At 45.9% G+C, this 17818-nt stretch overlaps 2 protein-coding genes across 2 annotated transcripts in view; both read left to right on the top strand.

The window, feature by feature from the left end:
* SOS2 (SOS Ras/Rho guanine nucleotide exchange factor 2) overlaps positions 1–6885 on the top strand; it is a 58802-nt gene extending 51917 nt beyond the window's left edge. The window contains exons 19-23 of the mRNA XM_061354604.1: positions 813–929; positions 2510–2771; positions 3296–3337; positions 4491–4600; positions 5122–6885. Coding sequence (XP_061210588.1) covers positions 813–929; positions 2510–2771; positions 3296–3337; positions 4491–4600; positions 5122–5631 — 1041 coding nt within the window. The 3' untranslated portion in view covers positions 5632–6885. The remainder of the gene's footprint in view (positions 1–812; positions 930–2509; positions 2772–3295; positions 3338–4490; positions 4601–5121) is intronic.
* A 2541-nt stretch (positions 6886–9426) lies between these two features.
* VCPKMT (valosin containing protein lysine methyltransferase) lies at positions 9427–13937 on the top strand. Its single transcript, XM_061354602.1, has 6 exons — positions 9427–9676; positions 9953–10063; positions 10276–10348; positions 11297–11416; positions 12840–12944; positions 13510–13937. The coding sequence occupies exons 1-6, from the start codon at positions 9465–9467 to the stop codon at positions 13522–13524; spliced, it is 636 nt and encodes a 211-aa protein (XP_061210586.1). The 5' UTR covers positions 9427–9464; the 3' UTR covers positions 13525–13937.
* The last annotated feature ends 3881 nt before the right edge of the window (positions 13938–17818 follow it).

Raw genomic sequence — 17818 nt, 5'->3', positions numbered from 1 at the left:
AGTAATACTGCTGTTTAAAATGCTGTTTGCATTGTATTTAATTGCTGTGGATGTGTCTGGGAAGATTTTAGATTTACAGTATTTATAAGCCAAGAAGTACTTTAAGTTCAAGGGATGGCAGTGTTTGTCCTGCAAAAAGAACAAATGGAAATGCTGTACCTCACCACCCACAGATTCACACTGCAGCAGGAGCAGCTAGTGCAGGGTGGTCAGGCATTCACGGAGCTTTATCCTGTCCCATGTCCTGCCTTCAGTGCCAGTCCCATCCTAACCATGCTTTCCATCCAGTCCTTGTGACCCAGTGCCATACTCTGTCTCTGCCATTGACCTTCCTGCTTTTGTCCTGTTGCTTCCTGTTCTTAATAGTGAATTGATCGCATCCAAATCACCTCTAAGAAACAGCACTAGCAAAACCTTTGCCTCCTGTACTGTATCATCATATTCTGCTCCTTCCCAGATCTGCAATGCTAAGGCAAGCACACAGGATGTGTTGCACAGCCCTTAACACTGCTGTGTTCTGTACGATTCACTAGTCAAGAACATTAGCAAACAGTTTACAGAAGATCTAATTTACCATGCCTAGTTATTTGGCACAAAGTCATTCTTTCATGTCAGAAAACTTACTGGGAATCTGACTGTTTCTTGCATTGGATTGTTTTGTATTTATTTCAGGAAATGTTTTCCTGTTTTTCCTGGAAATAAGCTTCATAATAATGCAAAACTAGAATTTTGATCTGTGATCTACAAACGCTTCATTACAATTCTGTGTATATGCTTATTTTTTAAATATTATTGATCCTTTTTTCATTTAGAAATTCTTTGAAAACCTCAACCCTATGGGGAAGATACCAGAAAAAGAGTTTACAGATTATCTGTTCAACAAGTCATTAGAAATTGAACCTCGAAACTGCAAGCAACCGCCTAGATTTGTAAGTCTTGTCCTGCAAATTAAACAGTTAAAACTCACTAGCCACTATGAAAATGAATACCTGTCAATAAGCCATATATGCTTCCTTTAGAATTCTGTATCATGAGATAATTTTCCAGCAAAACTTAGAATCATAGAATAGTTAGGGTTGGAAAGGACCTTAAGATAGATCATCAAGTTCCAACCCCCCTGCCATGGGCAGGGACACCTCGCTCTAAACCATATTACCCAAGGCCTCGTCCAACCTGGCCTTGAACACAGCCAGGGATGAAGCATTCACATTCTACTTGATGTAGAAATACTCGTTTCAGATGAAAACTTTTTTCTGCAGCCTAAAATACTGTCATACAAATTTGTGTTTTCAGCCATACAGTTATCTGATAGAATGTGTGGTAACATTTCTTATTTCACATCATCAAGAAATCTTACAAAACGTTGATATTAATTGAAATACTTTTTTATGCATCATTAATGTGTTTTCTTGAAGTTAATATCTATTTTTCTTCTGTCTAAATATTGTGCATTGTTACAAAAATTGAATTGACAAGGTGCAACCTTCTTGCTGAACAAAACAGTTCAATTCAAGGCAGTAGCAATTTTGGTTTAAAAAAAAAGCAGCTACGGGAGCTCAGGGTTCTTTATTAAGCAGAAAGATCCCTCTCTACACCACTTGTCTTTTATACAATGTAATTGTACTGCAGAGTAGCTGGGGACATCTCTGTTTTTTGGGAGAGCTATAAATCGTTTTAGCAATCTCCTGTTAGAGGAATGAGTAAGATGATAAATGTGACAGAAATTACTGTTGCAAAAACACTGCTTACAGTAATATCTCTAAAATATTTTCTAAAAATAGATATCCACGCTACCAGTCCTGGGCAGCTGGGCATGAATTCCTTTTAGTTCGTGATTTCCAAACCAGATATTCTTATTGGAGTTTCAGGAAAGTCCAGTTCTGGATACTGTAATGTGGTGGAGTCATGCATACCACTATAGGATGGGAACATAATTCATCTTCAGAATCGGCTTTGATCTGTATCATGTTACACCTGAGTCTAATGAGTCTTGTTTCACTCACACCAGTGATGTGTGTATGTAAGAATTTTGTCCTCACTAACCCAGAGGATGTAGTCAACAGGCATCTGAGTGTGTCCCCAATCGTGAATACATGTAGGGCCCTGGTATCCTTGTGAGGTACAAGCACAAAGCTCGTCTTACAGTGCTGTTATGAGGCTCTTCTGCAGGCCTGTGGGGGCACCTGACATTACTGTCCCCCTGAAGGTTGTGAGTTGCTCTTCCCTGTGTTCTGTCCCAGTCAGCATGCATCTGAAATGTGACTCTTCATAGCTGTGGAAAAAAAATAAAATTATTAAAATGGAAAAAATATTTATTAAGCTGCATCCATAACTTTTCAGTAAACTCCTGCTGTATAGTTAACAACGGACTGTATCTCAAGTCAACTATAGAAAGGCTGTACTACTTTTTAAGGTGTATTTGAGAAGTACTTTTAAAAATATCTCATAAAGACTTGGCAGTTTTGCTATCTGAAATATTAGCAGTACTAACCAGCTTTACTCTCTCCAGCCTAGAAAAACAACCTACCCCTTGAAGTCTCCTGGGATAAGGCCCAATACTGGCAGACACAGCTCCACCTCTGGCACGTTGAGAAGTCATCCACTGCCACTTGAAAAGGAACCAAGTAAGATAAGCTTCAGTAGAATCACTGAGGCAGAGCATGAATCAACAGTATCAGCACCAACTTCACCGAACACACCGTCTACGCCACCAGTGTCTGCTTCTTCAGAGTTCAGTGTGTTTTTAGACATTGACCTCAACAGTTCTTACGGTAAATGTGCAATATGCTTTAATAATGGTTGTTACTGTCCCTCAGGCTTCCAAAATGTATTGGTGTGTATGCCAGCCCTTTACAAGAAAAGCTGACAAACTTAGTTGTGGACTGTGAAGTTGTTGTGTCAGTGTTTCATGTACTGTGGTTTACTGCTTTACGATGTATGGCACATCCATTGCAAGAGAAGGTGCTGAGGAGCAGGCATCCACACCAGTGCATGTTTCAGGAGTGGTCCTGTGGGCTGATCACATGCTAGTGATTCTGATTTAATTTCCTTTGAAGGGAATCCAGTCTGTGTGTTTTGAGATGTGAACTGAAGTACCAGAAGTGGGGATGGTCAGGGCACTCCCTCCAAAATGCAGTCTTGATTTAAGAAATTACACTATTAGTTCAGATCCACCAATACACTCCCAAGCTTTGCTTGTAGCTGTGAGCAGCTCCTTAGTCTTGAAAGTATACATTATGTGATGTAGTGCAGCTCTTCTGTATGGAAAGTCTTTAATTGATTTTTCCTTTAACAGGAAACAACAGCATCTTTGCTCCCGTCAGTTTGCCACAGTCAAGTGAGTACCATAATTCTATTAAATGTTTCATTTCACTCTGCTTTTCCTGGTTTCAGGATAACTAAATGGGAATTAAAATCTGAAATCTGGGGTGAAAATATGGGCTGTATTCATTAGGGATCTGAGGACTTTTTTTATACAGGTTTTAGATCAAATATCCAGTAAAGATGTAAAGTCTAAAAACCGTCTGGGTTAATTCTGTTTTATTTTTCCCCAGGCTCTAGCATGATTTTGCTTCTATTTTGAATGCCCTCAATGATTTTTTATTTTTTTTAACGCTACAAATGAAGCAACACAATAATTTCGTATTGCCACTCAGTGAAAATAACTGTGCTGTTGCTTGGAAAGATGAGGTACTTTGTGTACCAGCCACAGCAGTGAGGGATATCCTGTATTTATCTGTTTTCAGCTTCTCGTTTTACTCCCTTATTACATGGGCACATAGACTTTTTCAGAATATTAGAATTTCAGACTGGAGAGCACACGTGCCCAATGTATTGATACAGAGCTCTGTGCACTTCAGAGAGCAAAGCAAAGGTGTGACAAGTCACAGACAGCTGGGGGGCTGGGAGGTTGTGTTGTTGCTTAACTTTGCGGAAGTTTTTTCCCCCCTCTGTAAAAAGGAGGGACTAAAAATGTCCTGAAATGCTGTAAGAGTTAATACCATCTGCTCTGTTGAGTGTGTAATACTCCTGCTTTACAAGTGTTGCAGACCTGTTAATGAAGCGTCTGAATTTCCAAATTTGAATTGCACTGTATCCATGTGGCAGAGAGAACAGACCTTCCACTCCAAAGTGGCCTGTGGGCAAACTGCAGGCACAGTGGTGAACAGGGTAGATTCTGCAATGTAGGGAGGATTGCAGAGAAAGTTATTCAAGTGCTCACTCAGAGTTCACTTTATTTTTCTGACCTTTAGCATTGCCTGTTAAATGTCAATGTTTATCTTTGATACTGGAAATAGGAGACCACTTTGTGAGGTGCATATCTGATGAAAGAAATTAAGGGAAATTTCATCCAGCTGAAGTTAATGGTTCATGTTGCTGTTGAGCACAAAGATCAGCTTATTTCAGTTGCTTCTAGTTTGGCTCAGTATTGTAGCATATGTTCCTCAGATACTGCACAAGCAGTAAAATACCTGCTTTTCTCTCTCCAGAGACTTTCTTCAGCTCGTGGGGTAGCTTTCCTAAACTAAGTGATGAGCCTCAAAACCCTCCTCCACTTCCTCCACGAAAAAAGCTGGATCAGGATGCTTCTAATGCTAAGGTATTTCTGTCCTATATTGAGTAACTTTGAGAATAAATCAGGGGACATCTAGAATCGCAGAATCATTTAGGTTGGAAAAGATCTTTAAGTTCGTACAACCTTAAGTGTCTAGAGAGGCTGGGGCTGCCCCATCCCTGGAAGTGTTCAAGGCCAGGTTTGGATGGGCTTTGAGCAACTCAGTCTAGTGGAAGGTATCCTTGCCCTGGCAGGGGTTGGAGCTGGAGAAGCTTTAAGGTCCCTTCCAACCCAAACCCTTCTATGAATCTATGGTCGAGGCCAACCATCTAGCCAAACAGGACTTCATTAGTCTAAAAGACATCCAAATGCAGTTGTCTTTAAAGTTTCAGATCCCCAGTGTCCAAACTCTGCTAGCTCCTTTAGGTTGTATCCAGCCCCAAGGTACAGCTATGCCAGTGTCATGTTTCTGCGAGCACCCATAGTGAATGTCAGGAGAATTCTGCATCTGTCAGAAGATCTGCTCTTTATCTAAACATCTGCATTTCTTCTTTGTAATGTTGTAGGGAAGTTTAAAGCCGGATGATGATCCTCCAGCAATTCCACCTCGGCAGCCACCACCTCCAAAGATACAGCCTCGTGCTCCTGCTTACACTAACCCCCTTGACCAGCCACTGCACAGTCCTCCTCCTCCACCCCCCCGGGACCCTCTGCCTGATACTCCACCACCGGTACCCCTCCGGCCTCCTGAACACTTCATCAACTGCCCTCTCAACCTCCAGCCGCCGCCAGTGGGATGCTTACACAGAGATCCCGACTGGTTCAGGGAGGCGAGCACAGGCCCCAGCTCTCCTGGCACTCCTCCCAGCACACCCTCTCCCAGAGTCCTGCGCCGCTGCTGTGTGATCAGCGCCAGTCACAACAACCTGGTTCACCCGCCTGTGCCCCCTGTCCCACCCCGGCACAATTCAAGCCCTCAGCTACCAAAACTGCCACCAAAGACTTACAAAAGGGAGCTCTCCCACCCTCCTTTGCACAGACTGTCTTTGCTGGAAAATGCAGAAACTCCTCAATGACCTTAGCCACAGTAGTCATTGACACTGGAATAGTATTTGTAAAGTTCCTTTTTATTTATTCAAAGAAGGCAGTGTATTTTAGTACTTATACAAATTATGCTCTTAAAGTGCTGCTGATCAAAAGAAAAAAAAAAGGTTTAAATTGGAAAAATAAGACTACACATGCTCTAGCCTGCATCTGTTCAACAGCATTACCCTCAGGTGATCAGCAGCATTGCCTTGTTTCACATCCTCAGTGCCGACAGTCATGCCAGTATAAAAATAATCTTTTGCACTGTAAACTACACTAAGTGAATTGATAACTGACATCATTTAATTGCACTGAGCCAAAAAAAAAAAAAAGGTGCATCTGTGGAATTTCTTCAAATTTGAGCATTAGTGGCCTTTTGTTTGTTTAAAATTTAAAAAAAGAGCAGTGGGATGATGACACAACATGAGGACACACAGTGTTACTGATTTTAAATCTCCAGCCACTTGCCTTCTAACTTTGTGTAAGCTTGGAGGTTCGTGAGTGACAGCTACTGTTCTTGAGTATTTTAATGCCATGTCTTAATTGCCATTGATTTGCTGCTGAAGACAAAAAAAACCCAGGTTGAAATCTAAATACCAAAATACTCAGTTGGTCTTGATCATTTTGAGAAAGGCTGAACAAGGACTGACTACCTGTCTTGAATTATTGAAAAGGATCCCTAGTACTTAGCATGCATCTTGTTCAGATGTGCCTTTTTGTTTTGGTAGGCGAAGATGTCTTAAGCTAAAGTCTACTGTTTTGAACAAAGCTATATGCCATGTATGTACAATTGTTTATATTGTATATTTACAGATAATGCTAATAACCTGTATAAATTTAAGTGATTTGAGGCCTATAATAGAGTCTGCTACTCCTGCAGTCTTTTACAGCCAGAAGTGTTTCCTCTGGCTTAGGAACAGTCTTGCCTTCCAAACTTAATAACTTCCTTTAAATCTTACTTAACTTAATCGTGAATCCATTTTGGAAATTGGTAGCATTTAAACCAGCAAACACTTAAAGCTTTATTAAAATTTTTAAACTGATAAGTGAATGGAACTTTTATTTGCCAGTTGAACTACTTGGTTGAACTGGTGTGAGAGTGAGTCTGTTTTACTGGTAGTACTGTAGCAGCATTTATAAAGTGGCCAGAAGCCACATTTTATTTACTGGTCTGTGGCCTTTTACTGTGCTTTGTATCAGAGTTCTTAACAAGATTAATAAATCACCCTAGTCTTAATTTTTAAGAGCTTGAGCAGTGCGTGTTCCTTCTAAGGACAAGGTTGGGAATTACATTTAGCAACTCTCTGGCAATACAAAATGCCCCCAATTTTTCAGGCTGCTGTTCTTCACTTTGGCCCCTCAGTTGGCAGTTGGGCTATCAGCAAAGCTTCAACGAAGTTGAGCCCAACACACAACAGATCCCTGGGATTTGTATCTTTCCTAACACCTGCGAGTCCATCGGATACCTAGGCCACTCTAAACAGAGAAGTGGTTCCCATATTTTCGGGCTCCTAACTAGGAGAAGAGCACTGTGGTGGGATCTGCAGCAGTTCAGGCTTCCAAGTCACACTCTGGCCTTTCATTGGCCTGCCTATATTGCTCCCACTGTCTTGGGAATTTTCTGGAAAAGGAGAGGTGTGATATACCTGGAAGGGGTGGCAATTTTCTTCTCCTGGGAAAATGCATTTGCCATCTGCCTCTTGGATAGTCTTCTGCTGCCTGTCCCCTTCATGCTTCTTTCCTGAGGAAGAGAGGAAGGGAAGAATCTATTCATCCAAGGGGCCGAAGGCACTTTATAAAGAAGAGCTGCTTCACTTCACAAAAATAACTTTGAGGAAGTCCCAAATTTAAGATGCATGAATGCAGGCAGGAAGCAGACGATGCCTTAATTGTGGCTTTTCCTCTGCAGTAAAACCTCAGCTTGTAACTCTTCTGTAAGTCTTCTATTAGTATCTGGTGGTAAAATTATGTGCAGTGAAGATCCTGTGGGTTTTCCTGCAGGCTGGGCTTAAAGCATCACTACTTAACAACTGATCAATAGTGCTGGGACAATAAAGCTCCAGAAGGATAAAGGAAAAGCAGGAACCTCTTAGATTTGATCTCCAATGGGGGCAATAATGTGAAAACGTGAGATACTTATGCTAGAAAGCAGCAGCTAAATGTTCCTAGCTTCATTTCCCATGCATAAAATGTGACTCTTACCTTTACAGCGCCAGCTCTGGAGTTTACCTAAAGTACATAAATCACAGGATGAGTCATAAAAGGGACCTTGTTTATGGATAGCTTACCACACAATTAAACTGTCCTCCAAGCATAACAGGAGCTGGAAAATAAAGAACCATTCCAAGGCAGGGCAGCAGAAGCGATGCCAGCGGCATGAAATATGGTGGGTACAGCAACACACATTCCCGAAGTAACTGGCTGTGGAAGTGGTCAAATTCAGTCGGATTCCTACCAGTGTGGTTCCAGGGAATGCCAAGAGAGCAATAAATTAACATTTCAGTTGCTGTATAATTAGAAGGGTAGATAAAAAGAAGTGTGGGGGGGGGGAAATGCTAGAGGGGGAAAATATGAAATTGCTGGGTTTGAAGTTGGCTTGTGTGGGAAAAGGCAGTTCCCTCGGAAAAGTGCAGATAACGAGATGGAATAAAAAAGAAACCTCTTTCTAGTGGCCCTGTTCTGAGTTACTGACTTTAGCATTTCCCCCTGCTCTGGAGGCAGACAGATTAACTTATGTGGGTGCTATGACACGGCTGTAGCAGATCAAAACCAAAAAGGGACAAAAGGAACCATGTTTTGTTTCTTTTTGTTTGGTTGGGGTTGTTTTTGGGGGGAGGTATGTTCTCCCCACATTTACTCAATATTCAGAAACACCCTGAAGTCTGAATATACAATTTGGAATCCCTAGTGAGCACTGTTATCTCCTCCCTGGGGGAGCAAGCATTAGTAAGAAATGCTAAGAAGTAACAGTAATAAACATGTCCAAGGAAAAAAACCAAAAGCCTTTACAATTAAAGATGTTGATGCACTGCCAATTCATATTCAACTGCCTTTTTTAAGCCTTTCTGGAAGCTTAAGTGTTGGGCGAGGGCCTACAACCCCCGTGATTTCTGGCCATCCTCTGGCTCTGGTGGGACTGCATGCCCACAGCGCTTGCAGGCTGCACGGAACAACTTGCGAAGCAGCTTTTGGACCGCTGTGTGTTAATTTTCAGCCAGTTCAAACGTGAAAAGTTTTCTTCACAGCATGTTCCACTGGCTGGAGTTTAATCACATAATGACAGAATGGTTCAGGCTGGAAGGGAGCTTAAAGCTCATCCACTTCCAACCCCTGCCACGGCAGGGACATCTTCCACTAGACCACGTTGCTCATGTCAGCTTCTCCAGTCTCATGGGCTAGATCGGGAGGGTCTGACTGGCGGCCAGGCGAGCTCCTGCATGCCGTTTCCAAACGGGAGGTTTCTCACCTCTGAGGGAAGCCTGACTGCGTGGCAAGTAAACAGTAGAACTACGTTCTTCTGTCAAACAAGGGTTTCTAGTGCAGGGTATGCTTTCACGGAGCTAACAGTCAGCTTACAGGACGGGGTTCACGGAGGGCAGCGGTTTGCATGTGTGCCATGTAAACCATAGGGACCCGTGCTGCCTGAGGGCGCAGCTGCCCGTACGGGCGCAGGGACAGCGGCTGAGCAGCGCAGAGCCCCTGACAGGCACCGGGACACCAGCGCTGCCAGGAGCCGCCATTTCCTCTCGCCCTGCCGACGGCGGGAGCGGCGCGCGCGGGACGGCCTCGGGAGGCGGGTCCGCGCCGCCTCACAGCCGCGGCTATGGCGGGCTTCGTGAGGCAGCTGGAGCGGCGGGGCGGGCCGGCGCTGCGGCTGGAGCAGCGGGCGGCGGGCGGCGTGGGCTGCGTCGTGTGGGACGCCGCGCTGGTGCTCGCCAAGTTCCTGGAGACCGGTGCCTGTCCCCTCGCCCGCCGCCACGTCCTCGAGCTGGGCGCCGGCACCGGCGCCGTTGGCATCATGGCAGCGACGTTGGGGTGAGCGGCGCCGGCCGGAGGCTACGAGCGGCTACGGCAGCTCCATTCCGCTCCGCGCCGGTCCGCGCCGCGTGGACGTGGGCGCGGGCAAAGCGGGGACAGCGCTGGCTGCCGGGAAGGGGCAGGTCCCTCCGAGCTGTTCGCCAGCCTCGTAGCCCGCTTTGTTGTGTTACCTGTGTGAAACCGTCTGAATTCTTGCAAAACCAGCGTGTTTTGTGTGTGTGCGCGCTGTGGTGAGGGGCCCGGGGCGTAACCGTGTGCGTGTGTGTGTTACAGGGCAAATGTGACAGTTACCGACCTTGAGGAACTGCAGGAGCTGTTGATGGTTAATATAGAGAACAACAAACATCTGGTCACAGGGTCAGTCCGAGCCAAGGTACTGAAATGGTTTGTATGATCCTTTTAACGTTTCTGTTCAGCTTTAACAGCGCGCCTGCGCTTGCTTTGTTAAATTGCCAAATATACTTGGAAACACTACTGTAAAAGGGGAGCTGGATATAAGAACATAGTAGTAAAGTTCACGTTCAGTCCTGTAGTATTGTGTGTTGCATCATTTCTGAAGCTTGTTTTCACCTTTTTGTTTTCTCTCTACTTTTCAGGGGTGAAGATGTAACAGAATTTCAGCCTCCCCCTGATTATATACTAATGGCTGATTGCATTTACTATGAGGAGGTAAATGAGGAGTTTGCAAAGCCCCTATGCAAAACTTCCTTGGGAAAGGCATAGGTTCAGGCTGAGAAGTGTTCAAATCACTATAGTGCTTGCATCTTGATCCCCATGGTTAGAAGAATACGTAGAAGTCTGGAAAAGGCATTTTTAAGAGGTTCAAAGTGATTGGAAAATCACCTGGAGACTTTGCTTAAAAAAGAAAGCAAACAATATTTGCGCCTTTCCACACCCCACCCCCCCCTTTTTATTTTTAGCACTGGGAATGAAGTGGTAAGGAAAACATTGTGACTGATAGTTGTGAGCTGTTTAATGTATTGGTAAATGAAGCTGAAAAGTGCTGCATCTGCACTGTTTGGGTTCTCCTTATGCTTCCCTTGGGAAGGCAAAAGGAGAAATCATGCTCCAGCTAAGCGGTTGTTGTAGTCTGCCCCATCTCCTCAGCTGGAACTCTATAGGATGTGCACAGCACAGAGAGCTAACAGAAGTTGCAAGAAAAGGGAGAAGACGTAAAGACCACCATGTCCTAGTGCCCTTTCAGTGGTGTTACTGCTGGCTCCCTGCACGTTGGTCCTGTTCCTGTAACGTAGTGGTCTGGATCTGAGCCATGTTTCAAGAACAGTTGAGAAAACTTCCTCTATTGAAGCACCACGTCAAGAAATGGGCATTGTTGTGTGCCTTGAGGAAATACCCACTCGGCAGTGTGGGATGGTTTTGGCTTTGGTGCTAGTTCAGTTCTCTTGGTCAGTCTGTGAAACTCCTCTTATGCAGTCTCCCTTTCTCCTCTGCTTTTCAGCTTGCCCCCATGTTCTTTTTGTCCCAGTTAAAGGACTAAAAATAAGTCCCTGAAAAGCAAAACTGGAAAGTTCTCTCTTGGGTGAAGACTTTCTCTAGTTAGAGACAGTAAAATGAACTTGAAATCTAAGTGTGAAATACTTAACCTCTCTTGGGCAGTCATTAGAACCATTACTGAAGACACTGAAAGATCTTACTGGCCCTGATACGTGCATCTTGTGCTGTTACGAACAGAGGACTATGGGAAAGAATCCTGAAATTGAGAGAAAATACTTTGAGGTAAGTGTTTTTAACGTGCGCTTTTTGAGCGTTAGGGAGATATCTTGGACACAGGAGGTCTTTGTATTGGATAAGCTGAACATCAGTGACAGTTGCTCCATATACAGATTCAGGTTGACTGCACAAAGCAGAGTTTGTAGGGGGAGAGACACGCTTTTCTTGAGATGGGGTAGGAAATTCGGATGGTGACTTTTGAAGTTATTCTCCAACTTACCAGTAGAAACTTTCTGGATACTCACTGAGCTTTCCTTCCCTTAAAAGACAGTGCTAACCCTTCTTGCCCTACTGAACTGCATTAATGTTTTTGATCCAGGCAGCTGGACTTGCTTTTTAAAAGCTTGTCTAGCTCATGAGACCTGCCACATCTGCAAAAGGGCCACCATACTTGAGGCAATACCTGTGGTTGTCTTGATGTTACCAGAGGTTATTGGGAGCATTAAAAATTAGTCTGGTGAAAATTTATTTTCTTTTGGCATGTTCCGTTGAAAGCAGAGGGAAAAAATACAGGTAAAGCGTTCCAGAGTTGCTCAGGAACTCAGGACTCTGCTAGGCAGTATAGCTTCTCTGGAAGAGGTTTTCTCCTCCTGAGAGAACATTAATAGGTGATATAATTCAGTGGTCCAGCTGTATGTTCTGTGCAGGTAAGTAACAGCTGAATCCCTCCTATGCTGTGGGGATGATGGTAAGTGCAGGATTTAACTCTGCACCTGTGAAGTCTGCGGAAAAGCAGCCCTTGTGCAGGAGTAATGGATTATACGTAGTAATAATACCACTACAAAAAAGGGGGAAGGGCAAGAATTCCAGAGTGATTTGCATGTGTTACTAACAGCACCTCTTTGATTATCAGCCATGCCTCAAACTCGTGGGACCTGACTGTGAGGAGGGTTGCTATAACTGAGATCAGCTCTGAGGAGGTGCCACTCCCACAATGAACTCAATAGGTGTAGATGTTTCAGGATGATGGCTGCTTTCTTGTAATTTATTTCATTCCTTAGCTTGCCAGGGTTCAGGCAAGTTAATCTGAGCATACTGCAGAGTTGACACTCGGGTTTTTCAGCCTTTTTTCTCTCCTTCCCCTCCAGCTGAGAATGTTGGCAGAGGCAGGTACTGTGGTTTGGCTTAGCACTTTGCAGACTGGAGGAAGCAGAATGTTTTATCATGAGCTTTTAGATTTTTCTTAAATGTTGCAATGTGTCTGTAGCTTTGAGTTGGTGCTGGAATAGTTAAACAAGAGTAAATGTGCTGCACAGTGGGAAGATATTTTTGTGGAGGCCTTTAGTGGAACTGTCTGAGCATAGAGGTTCCAGTCGCTGAAGGCTTCTTGCCCTTGCGCAGGTATATTGGACTTCTTTAACTGAACGTGCTTAGTTCAAAAGGGCAGTCAGTGTCATCTCAATTGATTTGTGTGTTCTCTGATAACCAGCTGCTTCAGTTGGACTTTGAGCTGGAAAAAATTCCCCTGGATAAGCATGATGAGGAGTATCGCAGCGAAGACATTCACATCATGAATATCCACAGGAAGCAAACGGTAGGTTTACTTAACTGGTGTAGCGAATGCTGCCAGGAATCCGCAGAGCTGCTGTTTACTTGGCGTAGTGTAAGCGTTCCAGGGGTGAAGCTCTAAACTGACTGTGAAATACCATTAGGGACCCTGCAAAACGGCAGACCAGAACTGTGCTGGGACAAAGGGGCTCCTTTGTTCGGAAACCCAGTGTTCTGCCAGGTGCCAGCCTCTGTCTTCAGAAGGACCATCTTTGAGCTGTGCACTGACTTTCTTCTTTGCTTCAATGCTGTAGCGAGTTGGGATCTCAAAACTGGAGTTTGGAGGCACCGAAGTAATAAAAATGTGCCTACTGCTGCTTTTAGCGCACTGTGCTCTGCTATAGAGCATCTCCCCAAAACCAGTCTCTAGAGGTGGTACTTGGCATCTGCCAGTGTTGGTTAGATCTGGTTTTGGTTATTGATGAAGCAGTTATGCATGAAGAAAATACTTTGCATGTTATGCTGATACAACATGTGAGTCCAGTGCTTTTAACAAAAATGGGCTGCTTAAAAATCCCTTTTTTTTTTTTTTTTTTTACATCTCTTCATAGAATATTCCATCATGAGATCTTTGACCACAGTATCTCCTCTGGCAGCTGGTAGAGCTCTGGAGAGGAAGGTGTAGAATAACACCACAAAGAGACTGTTTCCAGTGTGGTTTGTGACTCATCTACTAAAAATGTCTTCTTGATGGTGGACTTGGCATGAGACACCAGAAGAAGTGGGCTTATTAGACGAGATCACTGATAGCGCCTTCCAAGAGGACAGATGTGAGCTGCTCATGTCTTCAGGCTGAGGAAGGCAGAAACAACCCAGAGCGGCACTGGACGTGTGTTCTGGTTACCTCTGCTTGTTGGAGCAGCGGGTGGCTTGCCAAGTGCTCACAGAGTGGATCTGAAGACACCTCTCCAAAGTCTCTGTAAGGAGAAAACTGAGCAGGCTCAGTCACACAGCCGCTCAATAAACCTTTTGCACTTCAGATGGGTTGGATCGTGGTTTCTGTGTTGTGCTGGTGTTGCAGATGTCCTGGGAGTCTTGCTGGGGCTGTCATGGTGATGGACACTGCACAGATACAACATGCAGATGGTCCATATGCAAGATTGCTCTGCCTTTTGATTTCGTGTATGCTTCTCTGGTATAAAAATTCGCAGTGTTAAAAGTTTGACACCTTCAAACGATTCTGGTGAGCGGGTTTGTTGCTGCTGCTGTTCCTCACCGAGCTGCCTCCTGTGCAGTCATGGCTTTGAGATTTAATTTCAAAAGAAATCTCACTTCTGCTCTGTAGTGGAAGCGGCTGTGGCTGTTGGCGCCATCCCATAGCACTGGGAAAGCAGGTCTGCTGTGACAAAGGCACTGCTCAACATGGATTGTAAATGGCCTGTTACAGTTCCTTATTGTTGTTGTCTGCAGCATGAGTGGTCCCTACTGCAGAGACCTGAGTATTAAAGCTAAATCTGCTGGGTTTTCTCAAAACCTCAGCTGCTGGTTTTTGGGAAGCTTTGTTCACAGGCACCCCTGTGCTTTCTGGACTCGCCCTCAACTCAAGCTCCTGTTATCTCCAGTTCTTGTAAAGTTTGCACTTCGTAAAACACTGTCCTGGCTTGCAAAGCACAGCAGTGATGATTAGTGAATGCATGGCAAAGCAAGAGTGCAATTTGTTGTAACCGCATGCATTATTTGTTAACTTGTTATGAAAAGAGCTCCTTAATTAACCAGTGGCCTGCAGGAAGATATTTACTGGTGTGTTTACACCAGCATGGCTTCCCTGGTGGAAACTAGTTCGAGAGAGTTATCCAGAGGTGCACTGTAAGGACAGTGAGGTGTCCCTGCCCATGGCAGGGGGGTTGGAACTGGATGATCTTAAGGTCCTTTCCAACCCTAACTATTCTATGATTCTATGACAGTGTGAGAACAGTGCTGTTTTCTGGTGGCATTTTCCTGCAGGGCAGCCCCTTTGCTGACCACAGGCCCCCAGGAAGGGAGAGTGGAGCTGCTTAGCTTGGAGCTGGGGTGGAATCCCAGTGGTGGTGGGGATGATGTGCCAGAGCCCAAAAAGGATGACATCCCACCAGGGAGCATACTGCCCTCCTTGGGGCCCGGTATGAGCAGGGGGAACAGCATTGCCGGCAGGTTTGGTGCTGGTGAAAGAATTGTGTTTTATCTGTGGGTGTGCGATTTCAGCACTTCCTTTTCAGGAGAAAAAAGGGAGGAAGTTGTGCTTTTCTCTTCCCCACACGCAGCTGCTGGAGGCTCCTCCATGCCCTCAGCTTCATGCCTGTAGTGCTCAGGTTGTGAATGTCATGGAGTGAGAGGGACCTTGAGGGGAGAGCTGTGTCCCATCACCCGCTACACCATCTCCCTGTCACCACCTGCACCGGCTGCAAGGCAGGATATAAAACCCAGTCACTGCTGCGGCGTCTGTGAAGAGGAAACCACCACTAACCGGGGTGGGGGGGGGAAGGTCAGATGGCTGCTGCCTCTACATCTTGTCCCTGCAACCAACAGATGAAACTGATGCTTTTTTTTTTTGGGGGGGGGGGGGGATGGAGCAGTGGGAAATGGGCTTTTGGAAAGGGAGTTGGGATCCTCCTGCAGCTCCACAGTGACTGGGGGGTGCCTGTAGGGCCAGTGGCTGCCATGGCATGGCTGTCCCCACTCCTAACCAGGAGCAGGCACATCCTCATGGAAAACAGGATGCAAGGGAGGCTCTGTTCCTTCTTGCTACCTCACAAGTCCTCTTTGTTGCTGTTGTCTTTTTGTCCTGTCCCTGCCCCCTTGGGGAGAGCATGTGTTGGCATTGCTCCCGTAAACACGGGGCCTCTTCGGTGAAGTTTGGCTGTGATACCTGGCAGTGCTCATGCATGGCTTTGCCATTTGCCAGTGTTGGGCTCTGCCCTTGGGGCACAACAGAGAACAACAACTAACTCCTGTCCATGCCAGCCCAAATCTGCCCCAGCTTTCTCTACACAGGAGAGCTCATCACTCCTCTGGCTCTAATGGGTATGTAGCCACCTCCAAGCTGGCTGCTGCAGGAGCCAACAGTGATGAAGCTGCAGTGTCTAAGCTGTGTACTTATTCTCTGCATCACCTTGCCACAATTTCATTACAGAAGAGAGACCAGCAAATCTCCTGGTGCTGCAGCTGTGGGAGCTGGTTTGGTGCCACCAGTTACAGAGAGACATTTTGGAGACCAGGCCATCTGTGGAATATCACACCTAAATAATGGATCATTTTCTGGGATAATTTCAACACCAGCTGGAATGATGGGAAGCTGCTATGTGGGGTGTGCAGGTCATGGGTGGTTTCCACAGGAGAGCTGTGATGTTCATGTGTGGGGCAGCATCGCCTGGGGCAGGGGTCAGACAGCAGCCTTGGTGGGTGGCTCGTTCCAGCCTGGTAGCAGGTGGCACCAGTATCTCAGAGATGCCAATGGCGGTGCCATTGTCCTGTGGTTGAACTGGGGGCTCTGTGGGGTCCTTACTCTTTGCTATGACAGCTGGCATAGCTTTTCACTTCCATTTACATCAGCAGTGAGGGCGCCTGGCTGCAGCCAGGGATTGAGCATGGTATTTAATGCCAGCTCAGCACTAGACGCATAAATCGCTGATGGCTCTTGTCACAATATTAGTCACGACACAGCTCAGAAACCTGCAGGACCTTAGGAGGTTCACCCTTGATACTCTGTGATTATTTTTCATTCTTTCCTAGGAAAAGAATGGGGCACAGGACAGCTACTGCAGGGTCTGCCAGTGTCTGGATCTGGCCATCCACAAATGATTCCCATGTGTCCCCTGGCACTGCTGCATAGCCCATTGGGACTGTGTCAGGCCAGGGCCTGTGACCACATATCCCATGGGGGTGGTAGCTTTGCTTGGGAAAGTCTCTTCTCCGCAGCTGTATAATAATTTTCTGTGGCATGTAATCCTGGACAAATGGATTTTCCTCTTAGAAGATGATACTTGTTGCCTGCAGCGTTAAGAGATAGTGTTAGAAAAGGCTTTTTATTACAGCAGATCTGCTCTTGCTTCCATTGACTGCAGCGAGTCTTGGTAAATGGGCAAATAGCCCAGTTAAACTGTGCCTCTGGTTCATTTAGAGGGAGCAGATGCCCCTGAGCCTGCGACTGCTCTGAGCCTCCACTGAGGAGCTGCTGCAAATGGCACAACACCACCATAACTCACCCACTTGGCAGCAGGAGATACGTGGGGACTCCCATCCCCACTTGCACCTCCGAGTCCCTGAGAGGTGAATGTGCCCAGCTGAAAGAGGGAGATGAGGAGCAAATGACGCCAGTTTGCACATGCCTTGCCTGGGCAAACCAAACTAATGAGAACCCAGCCAAACTTCGCAATTTGGTCTGGTTTCTGCTAAAGGGCTGGGCAAGGCTCCCTGGGGACTGTGGCAGGCACAGCCCCAGTGGGGGACCATGATGCCAGCAGGGAGGACACAGATGGAAACTGCCAGCATCATTAGAAGCATTTCAATCCCCAGGTACTTTGACAGCCTGAGCTGGAGGTGCTCCTCAGTGATGCCAGTGTGGCTTCTTGACCAGGCACACACTGCAGGCACAATCCTGCGGGTGGCAGGGGAGGGTTCCATTGGTGCTGTGCACTTTTGTGGCTGATGGCGTGTGGGATGCAGGGAGCGGGTTCGCAGTCTTCGCCTCTCCCCACCTCCTCAAAAGGTGTTGGTTCAATCTGCTGAGAGCTTGCTGCTAATGCAGTGCCCTGTCACCCTAGGAGCGGTGACCCTGTGGTCCAACAGTTACCTCCTTTCACATCCTGAAACGAAAAAAGAAAGTTCATTTTCTGCTGCTGAGCACCCAGAGGTTTTTTCAACAGAGGCCAGCAAGTACCTGTT

This window comes from Neopsephotus bourkii, unplaced genomic scaffold, assembly GCF_033783945.1.
Source record: "Neopsephotus bourkii isolate Nb327-2 ecotype Australia unplaced genomic scaffold, CSIRO-AGI_Nbou_v1 NB_740, whole genome shotgun sequence".
NCBI lineage: Eukaryota > Metazoa > Chordata > Aves > Psittaciformes > Psittacidae > Neopsephotus > Neopsephotus bourkii.
The sequence above is the reverse complement of the archived record's forward strand: the minus strand, read 5'-3'. Positions and strand labels throughout refer to the sequence as shown.